Source organism: Pagrus major, chromosome 2 (genome assembly GCF_040436345.1).
Source record: "Pagrus major chromosome 2, Pma_NU_1.0".
Lineage (NCBI taxonomy): Eukaryota > Metazoa > Chordata > Actinopteri > Spariformes > Sparidae > Pagrus > Pagrus major.
In genome coordinates this window covers 34,746,679-34,765,080 of record NC_133216.1, presented here as the reverse complement: position 1 = coordinate 34,765,080, position 18,402 = coordinate 34,746,679, and the positions used below count along the sequence as shown (strand labels likewise).

Here is an 18,402-nt window from a genome sequence, read left to right as displayed (position 1 = left end):
TAGCTGCTAACGTTACTCCCTATAGGCGTCCATGTTAGCTGCAACTTCAGTTTGTCATATTTCACCGATAAGGAGAGAAATCACTGAAAGATAGAGCAACAAGTCCTGAGTGCTGCTGTATTTCATTCAATCTGTGGAAAACTACAACACCGTTCAATATTGTCTGTTTTCAAGCATTGGTTTGCAACGCAGGACAACAGCAGGACTTTAAAAATTAAAGTCTTAATGTCTGAGCAAAACCAGCGGAAACAAACGACTCATTTCTGTTTCTGTGCTCCGGTGCTGAGTGCAGTGAAGTCGGCTGGACTCATTTTGAACCAGACTGTGGTGCTGAAAGTGTCAGGAAATATAAAATTAAATGAAACAGTCCTTTTTTAAATCTTAGCTCAGCTGATATCTCTGAGCACAGTGGCACAAAACATTAAACCTGATGTGAAACAAGCAGAAACAAGTAATAAACACAACACAATGTCAGAAAATAATTATAATAGTTGGTTATAATTTCTTAGAGCACATGGTGATGTCTTCAAATGTCATATTTTGTCTGATCAACAGTACAAAATCCAAATATATTCAGTTTACTATCACGTATGACACAAAAAAGCTTAAAATCATCCGATTTGAGAAGCTACAACAAATACATTTTGGCATTTTTCCTTATTTGGTTATCAAAATAGTTGCTGACTGATTTTCTGTGGGTTGACTAATCGATTAATCATTTCAGCTCATCCTGTTTTCAGCAGAAGTAAGTAATGAACACAAAACAATGTCAGAAAATAGTTGTTTACAAGAGCAAAAAGTTATTCATAGATCTAGCCTCTTAATTTTGCTCTCAAAGTGCACCAGATTGATGCAATTAACTTTAAAATATAGAAACATTTTATTCCGGGGGAGCATGCACCCGGACCCCCCTAGAGGGTCTGAGGTCCCACCATAGTCTCACAAAATCCTGTGGGAAACACTGTGATGTTATGCAAGTAATTTGATAATAATAATAACAGTAATAATAATAATAATAATAATAATATATTGTTTATAATGCATTTTATATTAGAACATCTGAAAGTAAGAATGTCTATTGTTGTCATTATTTCCTGTCACTGTAAAAAATTAATGAAATAACCGAAATTAAAACTGAAAACCGTGATTATTTTCAAAAACCGAATCAAAACTGAACCAAACTCAAAAAACCCTAATTGCTCAGCACTACCGGTTGGACTGAGCTGCCTTAACAAGACAGAGGAGATGGGCTAACTTACTTATATATATATTTTTTTTTGCTCTCTCTTTAACTGGGAATCTGGAATATGTCTGGGATTGTAACTGGGATGGATGGATATACTATGTGCCTAGCAAGAGCCATGTATCTACTTGCACACAGAAATTCTAGTGTCAAAACGCTCCAGAAAAGTGTAATTTGCAATGCCCCCTGCCCTGGTTTGGTTTCGGACCTTGTCACCTTTTTCACTCTCAGGAGTTTGCAGGTCTGTAGTAGTAGAAGTAGTAGTACAAGTAGTAGTAGTAGTAGTAGAAGTAGTATTACAAGTAGTAGTGTTAGTAGAAGCAGTAGTAGTAGTACAGGTAGTCATAGTAGTAGTAGAAGTACAAGTAGTAGTATAAGTAGTAGTAGTAGTAGTAGAAGTAGTAAAAGTAGTAGTTGAAGTAGAAGAAGTAGTAGTAGAAGTAGTAGCAGTAGTAGTAGTTGTAGTAGTTCAAGTAGTAGTAGTAGTAAACGTAATAGAACAAGTAGTCGTAGAAGAAGTAGTAGGCGTCCTCTTATTCTTTCACATGCCAGCGCTGCCAATTTCCTCTCCAATGTGATCCCTAAATAACTCCTATGGTGGGCAGTCCATATATCTGCTGTCGTGCATACTGTATGAATCCCATGGAGTTTTCTGGTTATTGACCCTTTCATGCTCTGGAGCACTTTGTCGATGCACTGCAACAGAGTCTTCCTGCACATGGGCATTTTCCCAGCACTGATTCCTTCTATCAGCTTACGGAAGTCTGAATCCTCTACTAATGAGAAGGGTTGTGCACTGCCAATTACAAAGTCAAAAATCAGTGCATTAACTTTGCTCTGGGTAGTGGTGGCAGCCAATGCGATGAGCTTTGCTTGTTTTTGATGAGGTCCAAAAGTTGTACTGGTAGTGGCGCTGCATTTGTCACCGTCATCAGCAGTCATCATTTTCTCAGTCCTTTTAGCTGCTGTCCTTTGCATGGCTATGGGGTGCTTTCTCTGAAAATAAATAAAAATAAATAAATGCAAACACAGTGAAAAAAAAAAGAATCCTAATCAGTTGATTGATTAGGTACATTTTAATGGCTGAGAAATACAATAATGTTACATAATTGGCCCAGTGTTGATGAACATAATATGTTCATCAGCCATACCATATTATGGTAAGAACCAACCTAGTGGTGCCAATACATTTATGGACTAAAGGTAGGCTGCTGGCATGTACAACAGAAGAGGTCCTCCACTAGTGGATTGTTTTTAATTCTGCCAAATGTGCTTTCCTTCATCATTCATCATTCATTTTGCCACTTGTTATACTCTAAGAGTACAGTGGCTCCTTTAAAGTCTGTAAGGCATTAATAAATATGTTTGTCACACCACAGAAAAATGATATTGATCACCCAGCAATATTTAAATGATTTAAAAAAAATCGCCAAGCACATAAAATGAGTACATTAAAATAGAGCAGCTTTCTCTGCTCTGCATGTCCAAACTACAGCCACTGAGCCTCTAACATTTATGCAGAAAGCCCTCGTAAAAATACACAATTTAAAATAGGCCTTGTTTGTGAGTGTAGGACAAGCAACATGTGAGCCGGCGGACATTAACCCTCTTTTCTTTACCCGCATGTGAGCACTCTCAGCCAGCGGAGCTGGATTAATAGTTGCATTTCTCCATTAACGCTAATTAGCCAACTTACCTCAAGATGCTTCTTCAAATTAGACATGGAGTCCCTCGATGCTGAAAGCAGCTTCACTGACGGTAAGGAAAGCTTGTACTGCACTGTGATGTTGCGGCCTTCTTGACCAGGTTTGTAGGTAAAATGTTCTCTAAATTTCCATGCCAAAAAAGCATTTTTGTTCTCCTCCTGGTCGTTTTTCTTATACTCTGCCATTGTCATTCGGTTCTGTGGAAAGTGCTCTCGCGCATTGACTTGCAGCGTACCTGCACACATAATGCCACCTGCATCCGCACAGTGCAACCTGCGTGTAGTGCCGTAAAGTAATCCCTACAAGTAATCCTTTTTTTGAGAAAGTAACTGTTTTCAGAATACACCAATTTAAACTGTAACTATAACAGAATACAGTTACTCTTATTTTGTATTTTAAATACGTAACGCCATTACATGTAATCCGTTACTTCCCAACCCTGGTAAGGGTTATGGCAAAATATGTATACAGTGAGTAAAGGGAGACATTGCTGAACTCTGTGATGTGTTTTTTTATTTCTGTAGAGTGAAAAATGAGGGAGTTAGAGCGAGAGACGAAACTAATGAAATTCAGAAATTTAGGCTCAAAATTAACGTTGTGGCTTATGGGGGAGTTGCTGGAGTGATTGTCGCTCGAGGGCTTCAACAGCCAAAAATTTAAGTCCTACATCTGAAATAAGAACATCAGCTGAAAGCCAACACGATTTCCTACATTTCTATGTTTATATTGTCTATGCAGTACGTATGCAGTATGTAGTAGTAGAAGTAGTTGTAAGAGTAGTAGTAGTATTAGAAGTAGTAGTAGTATTAGAAGTAGTAGTAGTACAAGATGTAGTAGTAGTACAAGATGTAGTATTAGTAGAAGTAGTAGTAGAAGAAGTAGTTGAAGTAGTATAAGAAACAGCAGTACGAGTGGTAGTACAAGTAGTAGTAGTAGAACAAGTAGCAGTAGTAGTAGTAGTAATAGTAGACATAGTAGTATTAGAAGTTGTAGTAGTAGAAGTACTGATAAAGTAGTAGTATTAGTAGAAGGACTAGCTGAAAAAAAGGCAGAAACATTTTGATATCTGAACGGTTTCTGTAGCTGAACGTGTGCTTGAAGCAGTAGCAGAACCAAAGTTGAAATTTCCCCATAAGAATGAATGGGAAAAATTTTGTAGAAAAAGCTAAATATTTTAAAAGCTGAAAAGGCAGAATGGCAGAAAAGTTGTAGGCTGAATGGGCTTAAAAAGATGAACATTTTGAGATGTGAACGGGGGAATGGGAGAGAACGAAGGAATAGAACCTATTCGACGAGGAGATGAGGAGGAGGAAGAGACAAGATGAAGTTGATTGAAGGCAAAGTGTGTGCATATGTGTAAGAGAGAGAGGTAGAAGGAAAGGGAAAGAGAAAGAAAGAGAGGAAGAGAAAAAGAAAGACAGACAAAGAAACGACTGAAATGTAAATTTAATCTGAAACAGATCAAAGTTCGACTTTATTAACAGTTAAACACACTAGAAAGAGCTGAACATCAGTGGAGGATCAGTGTAAGGCTGGAAATTGGTGAGTAAACTAAGTGAGTGAGTGACAGGAGACATTGCTGAACTCTGTGATGTGTATTTTTATTTTATTTCTGTGTTGGAGGTTGGTTTGGGAGTGGAATCACGAATAGAAGGAAATGGAAGGACTGTTTTGGGTCCTGTGATTGATTCACAATGAAATTACCTGGTTCCATAGTACGCCAGGAAGTGGAAGGAGAAGATATACGATATATATATGTATATGTGTATATATATATATACACTGTATATATATATATATATATATATATATATATATATATATACTATATATATATATATATATATATATACTATATATATATATATATATATATATATACTGTATATATATATATATATATATATATATATACTGTATATATATATATATACTGTATATATATATATATATACTATATATATATATATATACTGTATATATATATATACACTGTATATATATACATATAGTGTATATATATATATGTATATGTATATATATATATGTATATGTATATATGTATATGTATATATGTATATATATACTGTATATATATGTATATATATATATATATATATATATATATATATATATATATATATATATATATATACTGTATATATATATATATATATATATATATATATACTGTATATACTGTATATATATATAGCTATATTAGATGTGTGTATATATATATATATATATAGTTATATACCACCCTGTAAGAGTAGTGAGAATTAAGAGAAGATCCAGTTTTACAAGAAGCTGTTTTTCTTTTTGTCTTGTTGCTCAAATGGAGAAAACTTACTCAGTTTGCTCTTCTACTGAATAAGCTGATGTCATATTTTTATCTCATACTATAATATCAAGTTTAAAGGGAACATGAAAGCATGGGGTGTTGACCCCACTTAACATTTAATAAACCAGTTTTGTGGGTGTTTTGTGATTGATTCTTATCAAAGGGAAACCCTCCTCTGTCCTCTGAATTCAGCCCTTATGGAACCATAAACAAAATGGTATGTTTTCTTTCCGCAGTCTTTCAATAATTGTCAGTCTCTAAGCAAATGGTGAATGAACTACTTTGAGTGTGACCTTGGGCTGCTGACACTGGGAACTGCCAGAAGCAGCAGCCACTTGGTCGACAATGAGACGAGGTGCTGATGTAATAACAGGATCTATACTTTTGGTCAAATGACAGTCCTCCTTATTATTATTATTATTATTGTTTTTATTATTATTATTTCCATCATTTATTGAAAGGTAATAAACCCTTTTTGAGCTAAACATAATACGCGTGATGGTGGCAGAGCGATATCACAGCTGTCTGTGGCTGTAAGAAGAAACAGCTATCTCATTGTGTCACTGTTACTCCCACAGGCTGCCAGGATGCAATGGAATTTCCACGGTAAGTTCAGCCTTAGACACGACATGGTCGTACTAATGCTCCCCAATAAACACAAATCTGCTGCTTTTTCAAGGACCAAACCTGTGTTTAAGACCATTCCCTACAAAATGTAGATACCTTACACTAATGCCAGTTTCAATTTTTTAGTAGTAGTGGTAGGTTTTGTTCAAACAAATGATAAAAATGAATAAATAATTATCTATTTTCTCACCTTAATTTGATGCCAGGGTTTTCAACAGGGGTCTGCGACCCATAGGGGGCCCTCAGAGTTACTAAGGGGGGTTTTTGCCAATGGCCAAATTATATGTTTGATAAGAATTTTTGTTTTTTGCAAAAATTTTAATGTTTCCGAAAATACACATTAACATGAAGCCAACATATTATTAGCAAAGATAAATTAGTACACATTGATCACATTGTGAGATGGGTCCTTGCTAACACACTTTCAACAGATTCCATTGGAACTACTCTCTACCAAAGACATAGTCCCTATGAAAACTGACAGTGTGTTATATTCATTGCCATGATGTACTGAACTTTGATAACACTGAAGTAGGTAAAAGTTGAACTGTGAACTCGGATGTGCAGGACTCATCTGTTGGCAGGTGTTTATCTTAACATAATGTTATGAAACATGCTTTATAAATGAAGTTATTTTTACCAGTCACAACAGCATCAGCTGATAATATTTTCGCCTTGTGAGTCTCTGTGTGTGTGTCATCATGACAAAAGGCAGGATCTACCACAGAAGCCGCTTTGAGTACTTTGTCAGGGCTTTATAAACATAGCACAAAAAGAAAGGAAATTTTTGTTTGGTAGGTCATTTCTTTGTTGTAACAATGCTTCTTGGCAATAAATCTTATACCGTTGGAAAGCCTGTTTATTTCCATTTTAAATGGTGCCATTTGTAAGGTACATGCATTTGTGGGATGAGCAGCAGAGCTGAGTATGTGGGTTGCGCCCATGAAAAATTTGCCAAATCTTCTCTGCCAAACAGCTTATTCTGCTATTGACTCTTGTTTGGTGGATTGGATGACTGAAGTCTGAAGAAACAAGACAAATTGGCAATTTAACTATTTATTAATTTAACAAACAGGAGCCTCAGTCGCGTGTGGAAGAACCATACACAGCCACAACAGCCTGGCACCTCCTCCTCATGCTGGTTACCAGCCAATTACTAAATTGTTAAATTGCCAATATGTCTTGTTTCTTCTTCCAATCCACCAAAGCTGTTTGGCAGAGAAGATTTGGCAAATTTTTCATGGGCGCAACCCACATACTCAGCTCTGCTGCTCATCCCACAAATGCATGCACCTTACAAATGTGGCACCATTTAAAAGGGAAATAAACAGGCTTTCCAACAGTATAAGACTTATTGCCAAGAGGCATTGTTACAACAAAGAAATAATCTACCAAACACAAATTTCCTTACTTTTTATGCTATGTTTATGTCTGTAGACAGATTTTGTCAGCATGATAGCATCATAACCATACAAGATGCAGTCACAAAACTTCACAGGCATGTAGTTGAGATCAGAATGAAGGCCAATAGCATCAGTGGGAGTGACTATGTTAGGATAGTCATGAATATATCAAACTGATGCATATTCATTATTCAGAAACACTGTTCAAGTTTCTGGAAGATGATACAATGAAATGAATGTTAACAACTGGTGTTGATAAAATTAATACTACTAATAAGATATCTAAAGTAGCCCACAACACGTGGTCCGCAGTGAGGTGTGAGGTGTAGAATTAAATCTAACTTCCAAAACACTGATATGGTCTTTAAAAAAGTTTTAAAATATCATTTTGTGTACTACTTGAGTTTTATGTTATGTACTGTATTTCCTGCAGTGCCACACTCATATTGACCATTTTCTATTTCTCCTTACATCAGTTTCACTTTCAATCCAAAGGAAGGGATTGATAATCCAGCTCTGGTCATCAGCGACGATCCTGGTGAGGTGTGATACCCATGCCTTTACATGCACAAACTTTCAAAACTCCTCTTCTAAAATAATTTCCCTGTGTCCCCACAGTATTGATCATTTTTACTTAATCATGTGTGCAGAACCTGATCAGAGCCTGGTGCCCAGACTGTGCCAGTTGAAGTGTCTGGAGGGACAGAGCTTTGGCTTCTACCTGCGGATGGACCAGAGCAGCTGGGGTTTAGAGATAAGAGATGTGGAGCCATGGAGTCCTGCAGAGCACAGCGGCCTCAGACAAGGAGACAGAGTACTGGAAATCAATGAGAAATACGTGTTTAACATGGACTTACACAGGGTTAGTTACCTATCTGAGTAAGATATCACCCTCCTGGAGCCATTTCTATGAAATTTAGAATCAGAATCAGAATTCCTTTATTTGTCCCGCAAATGGGGAAATTTCTTTGTCACAGCAGCCAAAGGACAGTAATTACAATAAACAATAATAAAAAGTAAAAAAATAAACAATATAATAAGAAGATAAGAAATAGAATTGACTCATATACATAATATTTAAAATATGAACACTGTAGTAATATTTACAATATGAACAATGTAATTATAAACAGTGTGGTATTTTTATTTACAAATAATAAATATGAGTATTCAAAATTGTCCAGTTAGTGCAAACCAAAATGTATATGGGATATGTGTAGAGTTTTTTATGGCATAGTGCACATGAGAGGTCTACTAGGAACAGTGCTGGTTGTACAGTCTAACAGCAGCAGGAAGGAAGGACCTGCAATACCTCTCCTTCACACACTTGGGGTGTATCAGTCTATCGCTGAAGGAGCTGACCAGTGCTGTGACAGTAGCCGTTTTTATACTGGACAGCAAGCCGCCAATTTGGCTGTCCTTTTTGCGGCTAGGTCCGCGAATTTAGACAGAGCGTGGCATATTGGGGGTCTGTTTTGGTCCGCCAATATGACGCCTCGGAGGGTACACTTTTTGCCGCCTCCATTGCTATGTAAATCCAAGGCGTCAATGTGCCAGCAATTGCGTGACATGGGCGGAGGTGTCAATGACATGCACTGTTATGCGACCCACAGCCGGGAGTTTTAAAAGTAGGAAACAGCTGATCACAGCTGTCAGTTCATCACTTCATCCGCGGACATCAAGATGAGCAACTGGAAAGCCGCTGAGATCCGTTGTCAGGAGTCCCCCCTGCACTCCAAAGGACCTGAGCTTCCTCAGCAGATGGAGTCTGCTCTGACCTTTCTTGTATGTTGCTGCAGTGTGATGAGTCCAGTCCAGTTTATTGTTCAGGTGAATTCCCAGGCACTTGTAAGATGTCACCATTTCAATGTCCGTTCCCAGGATGTTCACCTGTGTGCAGAGTTGTTTGCACCTGTGGAAATCCGCCACCAACTCTGTGGTCTTCCCAGCTGGAGGTGGTTCCGCTGGCACCAGTCCACAAAGTCCTTAATAAGTTCTCTGTAGGCTCTGTCGTCCCCGTCCCTGATGGGGCCGACGATAGCAGAGTCGTCAGAGAACTTTTGTAGATGGCTGTGGGGTGTTTGGTGGGAGAAGTCTGCAGTGTACAGGGTGAACAGGAAAGGGGCCAGGACTGTTCCCTGTGGGGCCCCCGTTCTGCAGACGACCGTGTCTGACACACAGTCCAGAGTCCTCACATACTGTGGCCGGTTGGTGAGGCAGTGGAGGATCCAGGACGTGAGGTGTTGGTCCACCCCTTGTGAGCTCCAGCTTGTCCCCCAAAAGTACAGGCTGTATGGTGTTGAAAGCACTGGAGAAATCAAAGAACATGATCCTCACAGTGCTTCCAGGCTTTTCCAGGTGAGACAGTGATCTGTCCAGGAGGAAGATGATGGCGTCATCCACTCCGATGCCAGGCTGGTAGGCAAACTGGAGTGGGTCCATAAAAGGACCCACCAGAGGGCGGAGATGGACAAGGACCAGCCGCTTCAGGGTCTTCATCAGGTGTGAAGTGAGAGCAACTGGTCTGTAGTTGTTGAAGTCCTTAGGGTGAGGGATCTTTGGTACTGGTACCACACAGGAGGTTTTCCACAGCAGTGGCACTTTTCCCAGCTTCAGGTTCATGTTGAAGAGGTACTCCACAATCCTGCACAGCTGGTCTGCAATGGACTTGAGGAGCCTGGAGGTGATCCCGTCTGTACCCGTGGCCCTCTTCACCTTCATCTTCCTCAGTTCGTTCCTCACCTGGATAGTGGAGAGGGACAGATTGGAGCAGGGGGGCTGAGTGTCGGGTGGGGGAGGTGGGTGAATGTCAGGGGGGGCAGTGGGGGGAGTCTGCAACATGAAAGCAGTGGAAAGGGAGGTAGAGGTGAGAATGGGGCAGGAAACAAGGGGGATGGAAGAGGTGGTGGGGGGCAGCAGAGATGACTGGGCCGGGGGAGGGGTGGGTGTCTGGTCAAACCTATTGAAAAATAGGTTCAGGTCATTCACCCACGTCTGATCCCGGGCAGCCTGAGAGTCTGGTTTCCTCAGCCCTGAGATGGTTTTAAGGCTTTTCCAGACGCCACTGACATTTCTCTGCTGTAGCTGGTCCTCCATCTTCCTCCAGTAGCTGTTCTTCCCCTCTCTGATCTTCTTTCTCAGCTCCTTCTGCACAGCCTTCAGCTCCTCCTTGTTTCCTGACCTAAAGGCCCTCTTTTTCTCCTTAAGGAGAGCCTTTCAGTCAGGATTAATCCAGTGTTTGCTGCTCCCACAGTAGACCCTCTAATGCCGGGTCAGCGCCGTTAGCTCATCCATCTTGTTGGGGAGAGATCTCACATTCCCCATGACAGACGGGAGGACAGGTCTGTAGCATCTCCTCCTGCTACGGCAAGCAGCTCTGGCACAGTACCCACATCTCCTCCTCTTCTGCTCGCGCGGGACATCGGGCCGCTCGAGCAGCGGCACCGCGGCACTACTGAGGGCCAACAGCTGATCCCTACTGTAAACAATAGGGCTGCGTACAGGCTCCCCGGACACGGCGGAAAACAGTGAAAGAAGCAGTAATATAACCAGAGCGATAAAAACAACTCTGATCTCCATACTGCCTGGAGAAAGAGCTCCAAAAAGAAGTAAATTAAAACAGTTAAAAGTACAAAAAGTAATATTAAAAGAAGAAAAAGCTCAAAGGTGAGCGAGAGCTGCTGTAACAGGCTGCCACTCACGCCGCGCCATCTTTTAAGTTTACTGTGTATGTTCATATCTGGCCTGACAGAACAACAGCTTACCCCAATGTCATAGTATTTACTGTTCAGGTACTTACTTTTCTTACGCTTCATAGCCTCTTAAACTGTCATTGAATAATTCCAGTGCTTCCCTTCAAGAGTAGATTGCGCACTGGCAACACACATTCTGGTTTCCGCAGTTACGGCACATATTAATCTGTAGTCCTTGTGTGTGTGGCTAAATTCTGTAGCCCAGGCCTTTGGGGCTAGGAGAGTAGAGGTTAGTCAAAGCTTAATTTCTGAGCATTTTGTTCTGGAATGGTCTCCTTTACAGACAGTCTGGTAAAAGGCTCAGTTTCCCTGAAGTGTCTAGGTTGACCTGATGAAGGTAGGGCACACCATCCAATGGGCATGTTTCATTAGAGGTATCTAATTAGAAGTTTCTGATTTATAAAAAGCATTCAGTAACATCCAAGTTTCCATTTTTACTTTCAGTCATCTTGATGATGATGATGATTGTGAATGCTCACAAGTCACTAAAATTGGTATCTTTCCTATTTCCACCATACATCTATTATTATGTGAACACAGCATAATGGAGCCATTGGACTGGAAACAAAATGGCTAATCAAATGACACACTAATTTTGTGAATGGCTGAAATTTTGGCATTTTGTGACATGCTGGCCTTGTTCAAGATGAGCAGGCCAGCACACAATCAATTACCTAATAAATACTAGAGAGATCATGTTGATGAAAGAAAACATGCTGATACATTTACTGTGCACAGAACACGTTATTTGGTTGCTCAAATGGAATCATTACTTTGTGTGAATAATTTCTCACAAAATATAATTTGTGTGCCTTGGGGAAAAATATTTTTCTGTGCTAAAAATTGCCACATCACTCTCAATGTGACTCCATACTCTTTCTTCTCTTTTCTTTTGTTGTTAAGAAGTTCAGAGGGGTCAAAAGGTCAATGCAAGTGTTATATGTGGTTAGCTGGATGATGAAAAAGACAGAAACCGTGTGACCTCTCAGCTTCTTTAAGCACCACTAGTCATTGCTTCATCACCACTTTCATTTATAGTTTAATTAAATGTAAACAGAGTGAACTGATCTCAAGGTTTTGTCCTGAATGTTATCTTAAAAGCCTGAGTTCTTATAATTTGGGATGGACCTACATATTAAAATAGCAGGGCCTAAGGAGCATTAGTGATGAAAATGAAATAAGGTGTGTTAACAGAATCATTTGTCTATCTCTGTAATTACCTGACAGGTGGTGAAGAAGATCCAGTCATGCGGCTTACACCTGTTTGTCCTGGTGTTGAGGAGAGAAGAGTATGAACAGGTACTGCAGGACTGTCATTGAATGCCTATTGCAGGCACATTCCCCTTTTTCTTCCACTATCTGCACATTACTGTTTTGAAATCCTCATCGCTACTTGAAACAACAACCTTTGAGCTAGCAACCTACATGCTAAAAATTGCAAGTTACTCTTACCCTAACCAGGGGTCTCATTATAAACCTGGTGTACGCCTGCCCGTGCGTACTTTCCAAATAAACTTGTAAATGTGCACACAAGGATCAGCCTCATTTTCTGCCATCTACAGTCATGCATAGAAATTAGCCTGCTAAGCAATTGTTTTTTGTAATGAATCATGGCCACAACTGATAGAAGGACAAGGAAAATGAAGTTTTCTGGCACATAAAATGAGGTGTTTGTGGATGGTGGAAGTTAGAAAGCACTTGTTAATCCTTTCATTCACGTCCTCCAGCAGTCCGAGGACAGTGAAAGTCTGTGCATGCAGCATAACGCAAGAGTGTCACCACAGTATTTATGTTTACAGTGATTAGACTGACTGCTTCACACCCGCCAACATGATCACAACAATCAGTGGTATGTGGGATATGAGATGTAAGATATTGTGGGATAGTTATCACAAGCACAAATAACATTGCCTGTTTGAATGTATATGATAAAGTGAAATTAAATTTGTGTGAGGCATTGTTATTATGATTATGACAATTGGCTATAATTCAACACCTCACCATCTGTGTTGCCAACTTCCCCAGCTATATAAATGGGCTATCAGACTCTTCTTTATTACTCCTTCCATAGTCAACATGAACATTTTTCTAAGTTACATATTAATTTGCATACCTTCTCCCAATCCAATAAAAGAAAATCTAAGGAAACCCATAGCTGACAAACCAAATTCGTTCTGGAGATGCTCATATGATTTTTAAGTTTCCCCATGAAAAAGATGATCTGGAATAGCTGTTATTTCAAATGCTCTGGATATAGAGTTAAAAAGGTGTAATTGTTTTGTTTATAACCAAGCAAGTCCTCATTGTGAATTTGATCCATTCATTATCTATTTTTAAATATTACTCTTAAGTTTTTTTTTTTGTTCTGCCATATGAATCTTGCTATCAATTTGTCAAGAGCATTTATTAATGCTATAGGGATCCTTACCAGCAAGGATTGAATTAAAAAGAGTAGCCTGGGAAAACATTCATTTGGATAGCTTCAATTCTGCCAATAAGTGATAAGGGAAGTATCTCCCATCTGAGCATATATGCCTTTATTTCTTTCATTAACTTTCCATAATAGACTTCATATAATTTTGATGTGGAGGAAGTAATGATAACACCTTGGTAGCTGAGGCCTTCCCTAGATCAATCAAACCTGACCTGGGCACTAATTTATAAACATTACATATGCACGAAATGGAGCCTTGTTAGGTATAACCAGCTCCTATACTTCAGCCTGGCTCTTAGCCGCTAACTCATGTTCACTTTCAGCTGTTTCAGAAGTTCTGTTAAGTTACTACTGGTGAAAACCCAATGTTTCCTAGTTTTGATGATCCATGATAAAAGTTTTTAATTGATTATAAACTGGGGGACTTTTATTGTGAAGGATTTATAGGAAATGCGTTTATCACCAAACTTGCAGAGCTTTGTTAGTGTCAATTCTTCAAAATGACTGCATACTGGAAGAGATTTTACAGCCACTTCTTTGACCACAACTCAACATAAGCATGTCATTTTTAGACCTTCAATGGTTAGCCCTGTTGTCACGGAAATGAAAATCCCTGTTCCCAGAACAAACGAACGAACAAACGCTTTCCACTAAGGTACACAAAAAGGTGAGTAGTTACTGAATAAAGAATAAATCAGGAATTACTTGATAGTTAATGAATCATCAATAAGTAACTGGGAGATACTACATTAATAAATCATTAGGTAATGATGACTGATGAGGAGATGACTCATTACTAATTACTGAATCATAAGTTACCCTTTTTGTGTACCTTCAAGTCAAGTGAGACAGGGGGTTGCTGTCTGTCCCAGTACCCAGAACAAAAGATGTCAAACTTAACTCCTTTTCGTACCAAAATATACATATAACAAAATAATAATATCTTATTAAATGCAGTCTTTCCATAAAAGTACACGAGAGTACAATTTAACACCATAACCCACCTACAAGATTAGCAGGGGGCACAATGAATACACACACCAGTCCCCTGCAGCAAGTCATTAAATATACAAATGAGGTAAATTCTCCACAGATTTAACCAATATTGTTAATTTCCATGTAGTATAAGACTACATGCTAGCTTAACGAAAAGATAGAGCATCACATTACATCTGCACAACAGCTGCTACAACAGGTAACCCTGTCAGTGACAGCTCCCTCACACAGTGATTACATTCCATGTCCTAATTATGTCACAAGTCACAATCATAATGCGGGCCACCATGACAAAACTTATATATAATATAATCAATAAATAGCGTTCATGTATCAAACTTTTTTCAAACTCATTTTCAAATGATAAACCAGGGTGGGAGATACCACTGATTCTCATGATCACTTTGGTGGGTGTGAAACAGACAGTCTGATTTAAAATTATAATTAAAAAGCACTTCCACCTCATCAACAAACACCTCGTTTTCTGTGCCAGAAAAAATAATTTTCCTCATCATTATCCCCTCTGTTGTGGCTGTAATTCACTGTCAAGAACTGTCAATCAACAAGCTGAATTTTATATTAAATTAGACAAAAACTAGAACTAATATAGATATGTATATCATTATAAACCATACACCTAAATACCTGAATCACACTGTAATGTAATTTTTTACAGGCTGTAATTTGACAAATGCAGTGCCATATTAATAATGGTCAGTCAAAGAACAGAGCTCAGAGGACAATGCATTTATTTGGGCTTTATTCAGTATAGTTCTGCTTTAGTACAGGGTACAATTTGTTTCTGATTACAACCATGTTAGACCCTTATTAGACATTCTTAGAGGTTAATTAGTGACATCACAGGTTTAAGTACAAAAAAACACTTGGTGAAGGTTAGAAAAAATGTTTTTTGGGTTTAAAATACCTGCTTTGGTCACCACAAACATGGCAGTAGATGTCTCAAGGTCTAGTTAAAAACACCCAGTTTTGTCATCACAAATATGACCCTAACATCTGTCAGACATATCCTGTTTTGCCATCACAAACATGTCTTGAAATTACAGAGCTCATCTGGTGATATTTGAGAGAAAAAAATAATGTGTGGCCACAATTTAATAAGTCATGGCCATAAGATAAATTAGTTGTGGCCACAAATTAATGTGTATAACAACAATTAATTAACATTGAGCCATGATCTTTATGCATGGGAACTAGATAATTCAATTTCAAGATTGTTATAGGTGGTCAGGAGTGATGTTATGTGTATTTATTATGCAGTGAATAAAATTATACTTTCATATTCAAGATTATAAACCTATAATTTGATGAGGTCTAGGAATGTATCCATACTTAAAATAGCTGTTTTCTGATGATATGAACACACCAATGGTTCTGACACTTTCCTCTGTGCCCTCGTGGCTTATGTTAATTGTGTTAGGCTATTATTAATATTTTTCAATTGAAATAATGAGGAGGATGGAAGATAAACTAGTATCAACAGGAGATAGACACATATTCAAAACTCGGAAACTACACAGCAAGTATAGATTTATTCACTGCATAACAAACACACACACACAACAACACTCCTGACCACCCACAAAATCTGGAATCTGAATTATCTCGTTCCCACGCATTAAGAACATTTTATATGAATTTATTTGAATTGAATCTTGTGCATCCTGTGGCCAAAATATTGGTACTTTCAACCAGGTCTTTAAACATGCTGGTACAACCCTGAAGTTACTCGTCTTTCATTATCCTGTATAGTTAAATGGTAGGGCTAGTAATCAGTATTTCTGTTTATCTAGATGACTGAAATTGAAATAGAGTATCTCTTCAATCAGACAAGCATGAGAAGGATCACTGAAATGCTATCTGTGTAGACACGTTGTGAGTTACTGTTGATTATTGGTATTTTATAGAAATAACAAAGTAATAACAGCTTTGCTTATTGATATTATTATTGTTATAGTTGTAGTAGAAGTCAAGCAGAGCCAACCACCATCCATGATAACCTGCAAGATGACAGAGCATAGAGACTCCAGGGAAGAGGCCAAGTCAGTAACATGCATTGATGAAACATGAATGTGTACAGATAATGAGAAAGAGAGGAGCTCAGTGTATCATAGATAGACAGACAGACAGACAGACAGACAGACAGACAACTTACTTTATTAATCCCTGAGGGGAAATAAGGCTATCATAGCAGCTTGTACATTCAAGTACAAATACAGTCAAAATACAAAGGCAAATATAAAAAAAATAAGAAACAATAAAGTACTATAAAACAGTAACGTACTATATATAATAAAATGCTTAGGTAGTTATAAAATAAAATACTGAGGTAAATAAAATAAAATGCTGAGGTATCGAGGAGTAAAGGTAAGTGGAGGATAAGTAAGGTGCAAGAGGATAAGTTGCAATTTTATTTACAGTAATAATAATTTAACTACAGTAATAATAATTTAAGATTATTTGTGTGTTTGGGAGTGAGCGTTATAAAGTCTGATGGCACCAGGTAGGAATGATTTCCTGTGCTGTTCCTTTAGGCAGCGGGGTTGAAGGAGTCTGTTGCTGAAGCTGCTCTTAAAGCTCTGGTCTACGATCTGAGAAAGATTTGAAAAAAGGGTCCCCCTCCACACACACACCTCTCCCCTCTGTGCTCCTTAATCCCTCCCCTCCGAGCTTGTATCGCTCTCCCCTCGGAGCAGCAGCGCTGAGATCCTCCCAGTGGCATTGGCAGGTAGTGGCACCGCAGTGGCAGTCTGTGGCAGTCTGCGGCAACCTGTGGCATGTCCGTGGCATCTCCTGGCACCCGCTCGGCAGTTAAGAAACGCCTCCCTTGACTCGTTGCCAATAAGGGCGGGGCCACATTTCCTGGGAAAACCCACTGGTCCATGTTGTTGTGACGACAGTCACTCTGTTTTCAGGTGATTGTTTAGCAGTATGTTCTACTTTTTAGTGCTATTTCTATTTACTTAACCACTTCCGCCATGGAGTCATGATGAATACAAAATAAAAATTAAGGGAAAAATCAGCTACTTGTGTACACATTTTAATGTACAAAATTTTTGCACAATTTCTTTTTGTTTTGCACTTCTTAATATTATCTAAATATATATTAATATCTGTTCCATAGCGTAAATGTGAATGTAAAATATTGTACATATTATACTATTCTTATTCTTATATTTCATATTTTATATTTCATATTTCCCTGTGTTTATATTATTCTTATTTTCTATATTTCCTTGGTTGTATTACTTGTTTTACATATCTAATATGAAATACAATTATGAAAATATCTTAACATAACAGTTGCTACGCAGTGCCAAAGCCTGCCACAAGGTGACAGGGTGTCTTTGCAACAGCTGGACTGACAGAATGTAACAATAGCATAAAGGGTACTATTAACACAAGCTATATTACAATATCTAATATGAAATACAATTATAAAAATATCTTAATATAACAGTTGCTACGCAGTTTCTCAGCCTGCCACAACCTGCCACGGCCTGCCACAGCAAAAACATGCCCGTAAACCGTAATCTCTTGTTTATGACAGACAAGACACTCAAATACAAACATCGTAATGCGTATATGATAATCCATCATATTGATTTAGCAAAGGCTTTGTTGTAAACAAACGGACAAGACCGAGAGGAGGGTTAGCAAAACAGTTGAGTAGTGACTGGGTGAGAGGTTTTTATGGAGAAATAAATCCGGACAGGATGAATGAAACCCAGCAGCAGAGGGTTTCATTCATCTTACTTGCATTGCTGCTTCATTCAGCTGCCACAAGCAAATAAATAGGCTGATTTGTTGTAAACATGATAGCAATGTTAGCTTACAAGGCTAACATAGAGACTAACGTCTCTAAATTGTTTCGACACC

General features: G+C 38.5%; 1 protein-coding gene across 4 annotated transcripts in view; it reads left to right on the top strand.

The window, feature by feature from the left end:
• Positions 1-5,864: 5,864 nt before the first annotated feature.
• The window catches only part of LOC141009045 (Na(+)/H(+) exchange regulatory cofactor NHE-RF3-like), a 60,141-nt gene continuing 47,603 nt past the window's right edge, over positions 5,865-18,402 (top strand). For 3 of the 4 annotated variants that reach the window (XR_012180119.1, XM_073481457.1, XM_073481468.1), the window contains exons 1-4: positions 5,865-5,899; positions 7,800-7,861; positions 7,974-8,185; positions 12,303-12,374. Coding sequence is in view for 3 of the 4 variants with exons in the window: in XM_073481457.1 (XP_073337558.1) it covers positions 5,886-5,899; positions 7,800-7,861; positions 7,974-8,185; positions 12,303-12,374 (360 nt within the window). In the remaining variant the exon portion in view is untranslated. Of the gene's footprint in view, positions 5,900-7,799; positions 7,867-7,973; positions 8,186-12,302; positions 12,375-18,402 lie in introns of those variants that run through there. The other variant, XM_073481475.1, reaches the window with a different exon arrangement.